This window comes from Pyrgilauda ruficollis, unplaced genomic scaffold (assembly GCF_017590135.1).
Source record: "Pyrgilauda ruficollis isolate IOZ18807 unplaced genomic scaffold, ASM1759013v1 scaffold39, whole genome shotgun sequence".
In the NCBI taxonomy this organism is placed as follows: Eukaryota; Metazoa; Chordata; class Aves; order Passeriformes; family Passeridae; genus Pyrgilauda; species Pyrgilauda ruficollis.
Genome location: NW_024525378.1, coordinates 4,400,592 through 4,415,312, shown reverse-complemented (window position 1 = coordinate 4,415,312; position 14,721 = coordinate 4,400,592). Strand labels below are relative to the sequence as shown.

Sequence of the window (14,721 nt, the reverse complement as noted above, 5' to 3'; positions counted from 1 at the left end):
CAGCATTATTCCATTTCCCTCCTCTGAACAAAAGTATTGAGGTCTCTTTGTGAGGGAAAAGCCAAGCTGGATTCCTTTATCCCCCTGCCCTTTGCGCTCACAATGCCGCACTCTGTCTGCTGGGCCCAGGAGGGGAGTGAGTGTCCCCAGAGGTCCCCACAGGATTCAGGCCTCTGGTAATGGAGTCCCGGGCCTGAGTGGAAGCAGCAGCCTCCTCCAGGCTTGCCTTTGAACGAGGCTAGTCTGTCAGGGCTGGGGAGCAATTTAAAACCACGGGGAAAGGGAGAGCTTAGGTGGAGAAGAATGATTTCTTATCAAAGCTGCCAATAGAGGAGACCCAGGTGGTCGGGCTGAGGGGGATCCCAAAGGCTGCAATGAGCAGATGAGACTGAGGAACAAACGGGGGCTTTCAGCAGCTTAGGCCGGCCTTGGGAAGGGACAATCAACACTGGTGTCCTCCTGGGGGTGGCAAGGCTGAAATTTCCTCCTGGGGGTGGCAAGGCTGAAATTTCCTCCCTGGAAACACCAGACCCACAGGTAGGAGCATTCCAGAGGGGATCCAGGGCCTGATCAGAAATTCCCTGAAATGTTTTGTACGCATCCACACATGAAAGAATGGACAATGGGAAGCCACAAGAACACGTGTCCCACAGTGAGACACGATGGTTAACAGAGCTGTCTAAAGCTGCTGGGGCTGATTTTGGGGTGCAGAGGAAGAACATAGAAGATTTTGCAGTGATTTGGGTGATTTTTCAGTGTGTCTCTCGTTTTGGGCCCTGTCACTGCCACCCTTCCAGACCTATCCCATTCTGTTCCGTTCCTCATCTCAAGTGAAACAGAATTCTCATTTCTCTCTGGTTTCTGGGAATAATAAAAGCAGTTTGTGTAAGAAACAAGCCAAGTTGCAGGAATAAAGTTGTTCTCAGCGAAGGAAACTCAGCAACTGCTGTCACCAAACAATTGGGGCTTAAAAACATTTAAAAACCTGTTTTAAAGCACTGTCTGTGCACAGGAAACATCCCAGACTTCTCTGAAGACATTGAGAGTCCTTCTAATACCTTGAAGTGTGTGGGGGGAAGTGTAATCTGTTTTGATAACTCCTGACATTAAACAGTGATAAATAATTAAATCTGTTTAACTGTTTCATTAACTAAAGATAGATGGGGAGAGCTCCACAGATAGAATATAGATCAAAAAGATTGAGGCTGGCTCTAAATTCCCCTGATGTTTTATGACACCATTTGTATTCTGTCACTCACTAGCTTTATGTATAGTCCAAGCTGTGAACTGAATACCCCATTCAGAAAGCCACTCACTCTGCATGTTATTGCAATTTAATATTTTCACACACAGACACATCATTATCTTGGAACCCGACACTGCAAGGAGAATTCAGTAATTTTTCAAGAGTGCTGGTTGTTGGGGTTTTTTTTTTTTGTTCTAATGCAAGCACTGAGGTACAAGGATCTAAATGGCCACTCTGCCAATATTTAACCTCTGCATAGATACATCAGCAGGTTGGTACTGGGCTGTTTTGGGGGTTTTTTCTCATTTTAAACATGTCATGTCGAAAAAATTAAAAAGGAAAATTAAGAATCTTCCTCTGTAAACAAGAGCAAAACTCCTTGCAGAATTATAACTTGTGACTCTGAACTAGAAATAGAGATATAAAATATATATATTGACATGGAAGTCCTCCAGGCTGTCTCTTTAGTCTTCAATTACCAAAACATTGCCTTGGAATGGGATCATCACACTAACTCTGGGATTCTGAGATTCTGAGGGGGCAGAAATACACATTACTCTGGGATATTTGAGAAGAATCAGGTACAGAACTCTACAAATTGCAGATTAAAAAAAAAAAGAAAAAAAAAATTGCAAGTGGAGATGTCATTTCAAATAGAATCCAGGCTCTTACTTTTCCATTGCAAAGAGTTTTCTTTTATGTCAAATGAAATTTTAAGATCACCTATGAATTTGCAACTGAACCCTTTACTGCCAAATCTGATTCCAATCCCTAAAAAATCTCACAGAACTCTACAAATTGTAGATTAAAAAAAAAAAAAAAAAAAAAAAAAAACAAAACCAAGCACATTTACAAATATTTAAAAGCCAAATCACACCAGAAGAACTTTAGAAGTGGAGACAAAGGCAGGGCTGATTTTTTTCCATGGAGATAAATCCATCTTACCCCAGCCCCTTGGTGGTTAATCATTAACCAGAGCTGCACAGGGACCTAGACAGAAGGAAAAACTCTTTATTTGGAAACACCATGGATATCCCAAAGATTCCAGGGCCTCCAGAACCTGCTCCAAAGTCCATGGGAAGACCACCAGGAACCATCAAGGTTTGGGGCTCCCAGCAGTGAGATTTTGATGCTGCCCAGCCATGGGGAAGGTTCCCTCAAGGCCCTGAAGAGCTGCACAGGGGGAAAGGAAAAATTCCATCCTGGAATTCCCAGTTGCTGCTGTTGAGTTGGACACAAGCCTCAGTTTGCCCTGTTACACCCTCGGGATTTTCACAGGGAGAGAAAAGAGGGCTCAGAGCAAAGCAGGGCTCCAGGAATCTGCCACTATTTCACTTTGCCCCCACCTCATTTCCCAAAGCTCTGGATTCTGCAGTAAAAAAACAGGAATTCTCAGGCAGGGAGGTGGGCAGGGCCATTTCTCTGTGCTTTTTCTCCAGGTTTGGGTTGGGGCTGAGCCACTGACCCACCAGAAGCTCAGCTCCCCCAGCCCTGCCTGCAGATCCTTATTGCTGGCCTGAAAAGCCAAATTCTCCAATATCACACAAATATAACAGAAATACAACACAAATCCCCTGGATATCACAGCCAAAGGAACACCAAGGAGGTGCTGAGTGGAATTAATTCTGCAGCAGGTCTTTCTCTGGTTAATGCCTCCAGACTTGTTTCCCAAACTGCTAAACCATGATATTTAATAATAAAAAAACCCTGTTTGATTACTGTGCATTGGGCAAAAATAGATTTATAGCTGGGTGTTAAACTCAGGCTCCTTCCCCTGATGTACTGCAACAGATACTGCTGCTCCAAAAATCAATATTTAGCTGGGAATTGTCTCTCTGGCTGTGGCTGGAGATGATGTTGGTGCCACCAACCTTGGGGACACCCATGCTCTCTCCAGAGCCACCCAAAAATGCTTCTTTAGCTGAAATGGGGCTTAAAAAGCCAAGAGTGAGTTAAGAGAGGAAATGAAAACCACACTTGGAAACGTGGAACATCTGCATCACCCACCTGCTGCTGGAGCAGCTGTGGAGTCCAGCAGGGAATCTCTGGGGGTTTTCACAGGTTGGTGTCTCTTTGCTTCACAGGTGCACCTATTTTTTATACCAATAATCATAAAGCCCTGAAGTAAATTACTTCAGGAAGCACTAGAATCACCTAAAAGGTCTCAACTGAGCAAATATTGTATCTGTGTGGAAAAGCAGGAATGTCTGAATGTGTGAGGGAGCATCAGTAGCTCCTCAGGCATTTCCTTGAGGACACCAGTGCAGATAACTTGGATTTCCTGCAGGTTCACCTGAGAAAATCCCTCCCTAATAAACACTATCAGAGGACAAAGGACCAAATTCTGTCCTGGACTTTCCCTGGATAAAGATTTGCAGGGAATTCTAGCAGGAAACGTTTAAGAACTCCCAAAGTAACCAAGATCTGGTTTTATTCTCCTATATGGGATACATGAGCAGAACTGTTGCTGAGCAAAGGGCTTTTCAAAGTTCTCCATGAGGTATCAACTCCTTTTAAATCTGCCTATTGTGCCATGTAGGGATTGAAATTTATTTTATCCCTATGTGATAATTCTGAAATAAAATATATGATCACTCGCAAGTCGTGCAGGTTCTTTATTTCACATTGAGGCAATAAAATATAAAATGAAACCAGTCCTTTTCTATAAACAGAAAAAATAAATGGTGGAGCGATTTTATACTACATGAACTCGCAGCACAGCCATTTAAAAATTCATTTACATGATTGAGCCCAAAAGGTCCATTTGCCATGAAATAAAAAACACTAAACACTGTCCTGAAAGCAAAGAAAATGCCAGACTACAAGTAAACAAAAGCTTTTTTTTATTAGTGTCTGAGATGGAATGAAAGATTTTTAAGCCAAATATGAAACTTGCAAAAAAAAAAAAGGAAAAATCTGCTGCAGGAAATTCGACAAAATCATCCCAAGGACCTCGGTGGGAGCTGGACCAGCACAAAGGTGATTAATGAGGCATTGCTGGTCCAGAAATCATAGAGTGCATCCCTCCCATGTCACAGATGGAGCAGCTGAGGGTAAATTATTTTTTTAAGCTGGAAAAGTTACTTTGTCAGCTCAATGAAATGCCAAATTCCTGCTTTTCCTGCATCCTGGAGCAGGTAATGTTGTTTCAGTGTGCTCCAAGTTGGTTTTGTTGTAATAACAGGGCACGGGAGCTGCCCCCATTCCACCAGTGCTCCATTCTGCAACTTTTCCAAGTTCAGAGCAAAACTTTGAGTCAAACTTCCTGCATTTCTTTCCAGCCAACAAATCCTGAACCCAGAGAAAGAGAAGAAACTCAGCCCTGGAGCTGGGGGCCAGTCCTTGCCTGGAGTTGGTCCCAGCCTAATCCTGAGCCTAAACTCAGGTAAATCTGCTCGTGGCAATGACAGAAAAGTCTCTTTTTTCCCTCTCATCCTGCAGTTTTCCTGCCACACCACAGAGCCCAGGCAACCAAGAGAGAGCTGTGATCCCAATCCCAATCCTCCAGTGTTGGAACCTTGGCTGCTGAGAGTTTGAGATTTTCTGTGCTGACAAGAGAACACTGCATTGACCTGAGGCCGTGGAGAAAGCTTCCAAAATTGAATGATAAAACTGGAATTATGGGTGTGTGGCTTGAATATATCACATGGTGGAAAACATAGAGTTTAAGGGTTTAGAATATAGTAATATATATAAGAAAAGATAGAGGTTTTAAGGCAGAAACCAGTCCTTCTTCTTCACCTTCCTCTTCATGGGTTTAGGTGGTATTTTGTAAGAATCAACCCTCTACAGCCACTCTGTGCCCTCCAGACCCAGGAGAGAAACTGCCCTGAGCTTCTTTAGTCCCCCTGAAGTGATTTCATCCTGAGTAGGAAATAAAGCTGATTTTTCTCCTGCCCTGCCACACCAATAAAACAATAAATTGGTATCACTTCCAACAAGGTGCCGCTGCTGTAAAGTTAAAGATAGGGAAAGAAAATGAACTACTGGTTATGACAGCAGGGGAAGGGAGAAGAAATAAATAAAGCTGAGTGCGTGCAAGGGAGCAGATGGCTCATGTCCAGTGTGGCCCATCCTCTGTGGATTACTCCCCTGGAAAGGAAGTCCTTGCCACTTCAGAAAATAGCAATCTGTCTAAAAAATGCTGAGGTTATAGAATTGATCATTCCTTAAGTTAAGGAGAAAAACCAACCCGAGCCAAGCTGCATTTCTGCAGCAGATATTGATCTGCAGAGGCTGAAAGTGAACCCCCTTAAAGCAGTTATAGACCCATATTTGTATATTTTATTATGCACATGCACACAAATCTCTGGGGCCGTGTCCTCAGCTGGTGAAAATTAGGTTCATTGATGTTGATGCTGATTTACATGAGTTGGGGATCTGGCCTTGCATTTAAAAAAGGAATCCTGAGTTTTAGCAGTTTAAGCTCAGATCAGGCACGGGTGCTGTGCCCAGCCTCAGTCATGGGTTACACATCTCTTAAACCAGCCCTAGGTGCTCTTACACAGGGAAAAGATTCATTTTAAAATCAAAAAGAGCAGTTTTGTGGCTGGATAGTGGCATCTGAAAAACACCCAGGTGGAGTGAGGGGGTACAGTGTGAACCAAAGTGCCAGGATCTGTTGAGGATTTGGGTTCAGATGGGCTGGGCTGGGCTGAACCTCCCAGAATCAGGACTGAGGGCTGATTTTGGGAACTCAGAATGGGATGGGCACAGCCTCAGCTCTTCCCTTCCACCTCAGAGCCCAAAAGAGCACTCAGAGCTGGTTTAGGATGTTCCCCACTGGGTGTCATGGAAGAAAAAAGCTGAATTTTTGAATATTCCTCATCTACACTGCTAATGAAACTGCTCCTTGCACTTGCCCTCCCAAAACTGGAATTACAACTGGAGCAACATAAATTTGGTTCAAAAAAAACCCTGAGTGCTGAGAGTCCATCTCCAAACCAGGGATCTTCAGGCAGGATCTGTGTGTGTTGAGGATTTGGGTTCAGATGGGCTGGGCTGGGCTGAACCTCCCAGAATCAGGACTGAGGGCTGATTTTGGGAACTCAGAATGGGATGGGCACAGCCTCAGCTCTTCCCTTCCACCTCAGAGCCCAAAGGAACACTCAGAGCTCGTTTAGGATGTTCCCCACTGGGTGTCATGGAAGAAAAAAGCTGAATTTTTGAATATTCCTTATCTATACTGCTGATGAAACTGCTCCTTGCACTTGCCCTGGAATTACATCTGGAGCAACATAAATTTGGTTCAAAAAAAACCCTGAGTGCTGAGAGTCCATCTCCAAACCAGGGAGCTTCAGGCAGACAGGAGGGGATTTTCTGCTGGGGAAGCAACCCATGAATCATTCAATAAAGCCTCCATGTGATAATGAATAGCCACCCTTCTCTGGTGGTGATAAGATATTTTAACTGAAAACATCAGGCCATGTTTAAAAAATGATTACAAATTATTTTAACAGTGTATTTGCAGAGGGTTATAAAAACAGCTATAATATTTTTGTCTTGGATTCTAGAATTACCAGGGTGACAGCTAATGCAGTAATGATTTGTTTCAAATGCCAGTGTTTAAGCTGTATAAAGCTGATTTTATACATTTTTCCAGTAGGCCGCATTGTAGTTAATGAAATTAAACACACCAATCGCATTTGTCCCCAGGGGATGAGGAACTGAACACGCCACTGGTTTATTTTTTTATTAAAATAAATTGCAGCCAGCAAGATGGACTAATTGCCTACAGAATTGAAAAAGAAACATTCCATTGATATAATTAAGCCAATTTTCATGGACAAAAATAGTTATAGTGGATATAAAATAAGCAGAGCATTCAGGGCAGTTTGACTTCTCCCCAGCCCTCTGTATTTTGTCCAGAACATTAACTATTAAACAAATATGGATCTCAAACGGGCTGACAGCGTTATCTGGTAATGATGGCTAAATTGATCCCAATAGCTGAGGCCAGGGCATTGTGTCTCAGGGCTCTGCTGGGAGAGTTCCCAAGCCAAGAACAACAGAGCAGCAAAAAAAAAAAAAAAAAAAAAAACAACCCAAAAAAAAACAAAAACCCACCTCCCAAACCGGACCTTAAAGCAAAACACCTGAAAGATGTAAAACCATCGAGGCAAAAATTAATCAGCACCTGGTTTCTCTTGGGCTGACACTTCACCCCCGGTCCCTGTACAGCCCTGCTTTGGGGAGGGCTGTGGTGCAGCCACCCCACTCTTGTCCCTAATATAATTCCAAAAAGGGAATGGTGAAGAGAAGACAAAGTCTTTCCACACCAGCTCGGCGCAGACCAAGATTTACCATGATGGGAGCACTATTCTGTGGCCTACTGGAAATAATTTGGCTGTCTCAGTCCATTTTCACCTGGCAAATGTCTCCCCAAGAGGACCAGTGGCCTCGTTTGCAGCACAAAAGTGGGTTCAGTGGTACAGAAAACCCCACCTTATTAGCTATTTTTTATAAATTTGGGTAAAACACCTCTTTTAGGGCACATGCTGAAAGTTCAGTCACCCTCTTAACAGAAACTTTCCTTCCTCCCACTGTCCTGCACACCTCTGCACAGGGAAACACTGAAATCCATGAAAAAGGAGTTAATTTTCCAAACCTATCCACCAAGACATCCCTTGCTGCAGGGAAATTACTTCCCAATTATAGGGGAAAAAAACAACCCAAAGGTAAAAAATCTCCTTATTCAGGGTATGAGCATTCAGAAGCATGATGCACACTTAGTGCAGGGATGAAAGTCATATTTCATTTTTATGAGCAAAGAAGGTGCCATCACTCAGGGAAGGAAGAGGAGGAAGAAATCCTCCACGGGACAGGGACACTCCGTTACGGATTTGGACGGTGCACAAGGCAAACCCAACTGCAATAAAAATGAAAATAAACAGCCGTGAGGAGGTAGCGCTGATGCATGAAAATCCATTAGGAAAAGAAAAGAAATAATAAGGTCGTAGATCTTTTCCACTCCAACATCCCTGGACTGAAATTCTTTCAGAAAAAAAATTAAAAAAAAAAAAAAGAAGAAAAAAAAAGAGAAAAAATATATTAAAAGTGTATTTAAGATCAGAAAGCCCAGAAGGAATTTTGGAGGGGGATGCCATATCAACAGGCTGTTACCCAGAGTGGAACAAATGTATTTGCACATCCCCTTCTTCGGATGTGTCCATCCCCAGCTGCAGACAGGCACTGTGGCCATGCATTTATTGATGTGCTGGGCTCTCACCCCCCTGGGATGAACGCTATCTTTTGGGAAATAGCACGAGAAAATCATTGCTCAGCCAAGATTTGGGTGTTTCCCCTTAGCGTTTGGAGTCGCTCGAAGTCGGAGTTTGTCATTTAAATAATCCTTAACTGGGGGGGGAAAATAAACACATCCAGTAATAAGGGAGAGGCAGCAAGTTGTGGAAACAAAGCCTGAGCTTGTCCTGGCCCACGGAGGGCACAAATAATCCCAGGTGCTATCAGCTCTGTGCCACAGGAAGGGTCTGGCTTGGGAATGCAGCTTTTTCTTCCACTAAACAATTTCACACAGCTGAAGTTTTAATGCATCAAGATGCGGGGGAAATAATAATAACCAGAGAGAGTGGAAATTTTACAGGTAGAAGGGCAAAAACAGCTCTGAAAAATGTGGATTCTCCTCCTGATCCTGCCACCAGGAGTGGGCACACACCTCCTCCCTTCCCCAGCCCTGCCGGAGGATCACAACTCGTTCCCCACCATCCAGGTGGCTCCTGAGCCTCACCTCCTTCATGTTTGCAAACTTCTCAGGCCTTTGTCTTTAAAGCACCGTATTAAACAGCACCGAGCTTTTATAAACCACGTAAGCCGTAATAATCATAGCCATAATCACAATAATAACACTTCTCACTCAACAGGGCCTTTCCTTGCGAGAATCTCCGGCTGCTTTGCAGACACGAAGGAGCTCAGCCGTGCCTGGAGAGGCGATTTCCCGGCGGCACAGGAGATTTCCCTGCGGCACAGGAGATTCCCGAGGCATTCCCTCCAGGGAGCGGAGCCCGCAGCCCGGCGGGCAGGTGGAACCTGCCGGAGAATCCCGGCAGAATTCCCCGCTCGTGAAACGCTCCCAGCCGCCCGAGGAGCCGGGGTATCATTGCAGCGAGCGGTAGCGATGAATTACAGAGCTGCCGTGGGGTGAAATCCAAGCTCCTGCCTCGCTTTTTGCCTGCGAGGGAGCGGGGATCGTGCGCGCTTCAGGTGCGCTGCGCTTCATCCCGGCCGGCTCTTCCCACCCCTGCTCCCCTCGGGGTTTTCTGACCCCGCTAATATGTGCCTAAAATCGGGCAAAAAGGCAATTCAGTGCTTTCCCGACATCAGTGTCTTTCCCAGGTATTTTTAATAGCAGCCCTCAGGAAAATGTTGGGTTTATTTTTATCCCCCCAGCTCATTAAAGACCTCCTCTGCCATCCCTGAACTCACACATCAGCCTCAGTGCAAAGCCTAAAAATAAAGCAGGTTTAGGTGGTCGAGTTAAAAAACTAAACATAAAGTACAGATTCACTCCGATTTCTGCACAGAACATTCTGGGTCGTGACCGTACAGTAGCTGTGATTTTAATGCGTGTTTTAAGACCTTTGTATGTGTGCTGCCAGTCCGACAGACAAACGCCTCTGCACAGACAGACGCGTCTTGCACCGGCACGGAGGTTTTACAGGAAACGGGAATTCAGTGAAGTCGGGAATTCGGCGAATTTGGGATAACGTGCTTTTCTCTGACGCACTTTATAAACTCATATTTCTGCGCAGACCCGCCAGTGCCCCGTGATGTGAGCACACGTGGATGGGCATCACACGCACCTCATCCGAGCTGCTCGGACACCCAGGAGCACTGCCGGCAGCCAGGGCCGGACCCCAATCTCCGATCCCTGCGTCTCCAGCAGCACTTTGGCACCTCGGAGCTGCTGCTCTGCGGGTGAGAGCAGCCAGTGCCCCTCGTCAAAGCCCCAGCTCGGTGCCCCCGTTTGCCAAGTTCCTGCCCAGGCCAAGGAGAGGACGTGCCCTGCAGTTGTTCCCTCTGTGCTTTTTCCCAAATAACCCACGCGGGACGAGTGGGGGAATTGATACATTACATTTGTAGATTTTGGGGGGTGGGGGGAAGAAAAAATAAATTAAGAGTAAAGTGATCTCAAATCCTCGGCGATTTTTGTTGAAGCGCTAATTACGCATCATCTTAATTAGCGGATAAACCCCCCACACCCCCCCCCTTCTCTGCCCCGCATCTCTAATTGCCTAATTGAACAGATCCGGGGCAGGACAGGGGGGGACCCAGCCACGGTGGGGACCCGGCGGCGGCGGCCCCGCACCTGCGCGGGGCTCCGCACCCGCGGCCGCCCTCGGGAGAGCTTTGGGGACATCCCGGTCACCGAGGGCAGGGGAGCGGGTCGGGCACAGCGCTGCCTCCCTCCGCTCCCCGATGTCCGCCCCCGGGGCTCTGGGTAGGGACAGGGCAGAGGGAGAGCTTTGGAGATGGGGAAAAAAATCTGAAAGCCCCAAAGCGCCATAAATTTTCCTCGTCCGTGCGTTGCAGCTTTGGAAGCGTCTGTGGGAGCACAAACGGAGCCATGCGCCGGGAAGTGGCGCTTGGGCTCCAGTTCTCCTCGCTCCTCTCCCTCTCCCTTTCCCCTTCACTGTCTCTTCAGCCTTAATTAAAATAAAATTAATAAAATATCGGTAAACTGGAAGCCTGTTCTCTCCTCGAAGGCGAAGCCTGAAACCGAGGAAGCGGTGCCGGGCACGGCAGGGCTGGGTTCACAACCATTTTCCTGCCAATCCAGCCTGCCCGGAGGATGCACCAGCGCTGCCTGAAAACTCCGGCCCCAAAATGTTCCTCCGTCCTGTTCCTAACAGCGAAAACAAACGGAGCTGCAGAAATATCAACCACCTTTTGCCAGCACGAGCATTTATTCAAGAGCCTGCTATCCTGCCCTGCCGCGTGCAGCTTGGTGTTGTAGTTGTACTCTGAAATTCAGGGATTTCGAAAGGAAACGAATTCGCTTTAAGCGTGCAGCGCCCAACTCCTGTGTAGTTCACCTCCTCTGCATCCTCCCTCTGCCAGCAGCAGCGAGACCCCGGCTGCTGCAGAGCCTTCTCCCCAGATTTTATTTTCTCGCGGAAGGACGAGGCCCTTGGCGCCGGGGACACGGCGTGGCCTTCTACCTGCCCGTCCCGCTGATCCCCTTCGAGGCTGCGGGTGGCCGAGCCCCCGGAGCCGCGGGGCACAGCCCGGTCCTGCGGGGGATGCGGGGGCAGCGCTCACCTGGGCGCCGGCACCCCCGGGGCTGCTGCGCCTCCCCGCACCCTGAGCGAGCCCCGTCTTTTGATTTACAGCCGTTTCTAAAGGCTCCCAGCCCGGCCGGGAGCCACGGAGCGAGCGAGAACCATCCCCGGCTCCGGTTCAGCTCCGCTGCCCCCGGTACCTGCCGCTCTCCCGGTGTGAGTGGCGCTGAAACCGCCGAGAATTCCGCTCCCACCCCAGCGCACAAGAGTTCGCCCCTTTTCCCAGACAGGTAATATTGTCGAATTCCCAGCGGTGCCTCACATCTGCTTAAAATATTGTCCAATGAAATGAAATTTTCCAGCACAGCGTGTTTTTAAAGCCTCGCGTGCCGCTGCCTCGCCCGGCTCGGCGGCCGTGCGGGCTCTCCCAGCACCCACAGCCGCTCCCGGGGCTGCAGCAGCCAGAAAAGCGAGCTGGGAAGGGACCTGCGGGGTCCCGTGCGGTGAAAGAAGTTGTGGCTACCTCGCCGGAGAAAATACAACGAGATCCCACACTCGTGTCCGTGTTTAATCTGTTTGGCAAATAAATACTCCTGGGATATTGAAACCTTAGCTCTGGACTACTGTTTTGAACTGTGATCCCTAAAAAATCCTCGCCTGAAACCCCATAAACCGTTGGGCCTTGTATTGTATTAAACACCTGATTTTAATCAGGGCTCAGCCTCCGAGCAGGCGCTTCCAGGCGCGCTCGCGGCCGCGGCTCCGGCCGCCGGGAAGGGCTCGCTCCCGGCCGCGGAGCTCTCAGCTCTTCCCCGAGCTCTTGAGATACCCAGGCACCGAAAATCTTTTAGCCCTTCAGCTGCAGGAGCTCGCTAGAGCTCACGGCGGGAGCGTGGAAGGTCCCACCCGCGCTCAAACGCGGCCGGATCCGCATCGCACCCAGCGGGGACACATCTGTAAAAACCCGCACTGAACCCGCCGGGGCACATCTGCAAAAAAACCCGGGGCCTTTTCAAGAAGTGAAAAGAAAGAGAAAGAGAGGAGAGGAAAAAAAAAAATAAGAAAGAAAATAAAAGTAAAAGTGAAATATTCCACCTTATTTAACCATTGAACTTCGCTTTTCCAGCGAAGAGAGCTCTGAAAATCATTCCTCACTTTAACAATCTAAACCAATAACTGACGACTTTTAAAAAAGTTATTATTTGAACGGGGACGCTTAAAACGAGTGTTTATTGAAAAAATAAATTAAAGTAAAATAAAATCCCTGGATTAATTTAATGAACTTCCCTTAGAACTCCCCAGCGATGGAATGACAATATTGACCACCTAAAGGGTCACCCATCCCGCCCCGAGCAGCGCTGGTGCCCGCAGAGCCGAGGGAGGTGTTCGGGGGACACACGGACACGCTTTGGGGACAGGGGGACCTTCCTGGATCGCGATGGAAAATGTCGCGACACCAAGGTGAACCGCGGGGCCTGGGGCTGCTGCGTGGCGGCCGCAAAACAGGAACGGCGGCCGGAGCTCGGGGCCGGCGACAAACCCGGCGACAAAGCGACTTTGTGAGGAAAAGTGGCCCCAGGAGCCGCGCTGGCTTTGGAGAAGGGTCCCCCCTGGAACGGGGGTGTCCTCCCCGGGAAGGGGGGACCGCGGCTCATCCCGGGGGCGGCACCGGCCCTCGCTGACCTTGGCGGCCTGGAAAGGCTCCGAAATGACGAACTTGAACGACAAAATCAACCTCGGAGCCCACGTGCGGGAGCGCTGGAGCGCCCGTGACCCCTCGGCAGCCGCGGGGAGAGGCTGAACCCCAAAGGGCTTTGCAGGGGGGACTGCTCTCCATCACCTGCGGGGATCCCCCCGCCCCATGCCCGGCTCTGAGCGGCCCCAGGTCCCCCCCGGGGCTCCCGTGGAAACCCACGCGAGGAACGGGAGCGGGTAGCGCTGCTCGCCCGAGCCTTTTCCGAGCGCTACGAGCGGAGTTTCCAGCGGGGCACAGAGTGCGCTGGAACTTCTGCAGCTCCAGATACTTCGCACAGAGCGAAACAGAAACTAAATAATAGTAGTAGTAGTAATAATAATAATAATAATAATAATAATAATAATAATAATGAAAGGACAGACTGGCTGCCCGGGCTCCAGAATCCTGCGCTGCCACCGGAACCTAACAGGGAATCACCGAGGAACCATCCCGAGCCTTTGCAGCGGGACTCTGAGGCAGCGGGGGCAGAGAGGACCCGCTCTTCCCTACAAAAGCCACACTTTCCTTCCTCCTCGGAAAATCCAGGCTAAAAACGACTCGAAAGAAAGAACGAACGGGAGAGGGTCCGCTGGAAGACGGAGGGAAAAAGCTGCGCGAGACTTAGGAGCTGCAATTCCACCCCCAAGTAAATTTTAAAAAATTAAAAATTAAAGACACTCCCCCACATTCCCCTCCCCCAGACCTTCTTAACCCCCAGCTGGGACACCCGAGCTGCCTTCAGGATCTTCCCTCTGGACCTGCGACTCCAAAGCCCCTCACTGAGAGCGGATCCATTTTTGCTACAAATTCTCTTCCTTCCCTCTCCTCGATAATTGTTCCCGAGACCAGAAGGGTTTCTCCCACTCCCCCCCCCCCCNGCCCAGGGGCGGGCGGGCGGCGGGGCTGCGGCCGCCGCGGGGAGGGCGAGAGGGGCTCAGCCCCGCGCAGCCCCCGGCCCGGCTCCGTGCCCCCGGCCCCGCCGCCGGTACGCGGAAGAAGGGAGAGAAAGGACCTACTTTTGGGCAGTTTTCTCGCCCTCGCCTTGGATCTCATCGTGTCGGCGTGTGGATTCCTCTCCTCCTCCTTGAGCCCAGAAGCAGCTACACACTATCTTCATCTCCCCAGCATTGTCAGTTTGGACACCTTCGCACATGCGCACAGAGCATTCTCTCTCTCCCCCCTCTCTCCAGCGCTCCGTCTCTCGGCTCCCGCCGGCAGATGCCAAACGCAGACCTCTAGCGCCCACTATTTCAGGAGCCGGGAATATTATTTCACAAGACTTGGAACGACTCAATAAAAAAAAAAAAAAAAAAAAACCCAGCATTGTCAGTTTGGACACCTTCGCACATGCGCACAGAGCATTCAATCTGACACCCTCACCAGGGCCAAAAAAACTTTCCAATGTATTCATCATCATCGGGCTGGTTTGGTCTTTTTTTTTTTTTTTTTTTTTTTCCCTTTCCTTTTTTTTTTTTTTTTTTTTTTTTTTTTTTTTTTTTTTC

At 48.6% G+C, this 14,721-nt stretch overlaps 1 protein-coding gene across 1 annotated transcript in view; it reads right to left on the bottom strand.

Annotated features, from left to right (window-relative positions):
* The window catches only part of PRDM16 (PR/SET domain 16), a 296,734-nt gene extending 282,120 nt beyond the window's left edge, over positions 1-14,614 (bottom strand). Inside the window, exons 1-2 of the mRNA XM_041476600.1 lie at positions 14,559-14,614; positions 14,236-14,362 (exon numbers count right to left, since the gene is read on the bottom strand). Of these exons, the coding sequence (XP_041332534.1) occupies positions 14,236-14,272 (37 nt within the window). The 5' untranslated portion in view covers positions 14,273-14,362; positions 14,559-14,614. The remainder of the gene's footprint in view (positions 1-14,235; positions 14,363-14,558) is intronic.
* Between the last annotated feature and the right edge of the window lie 107 nt (positions 14,615-14,721).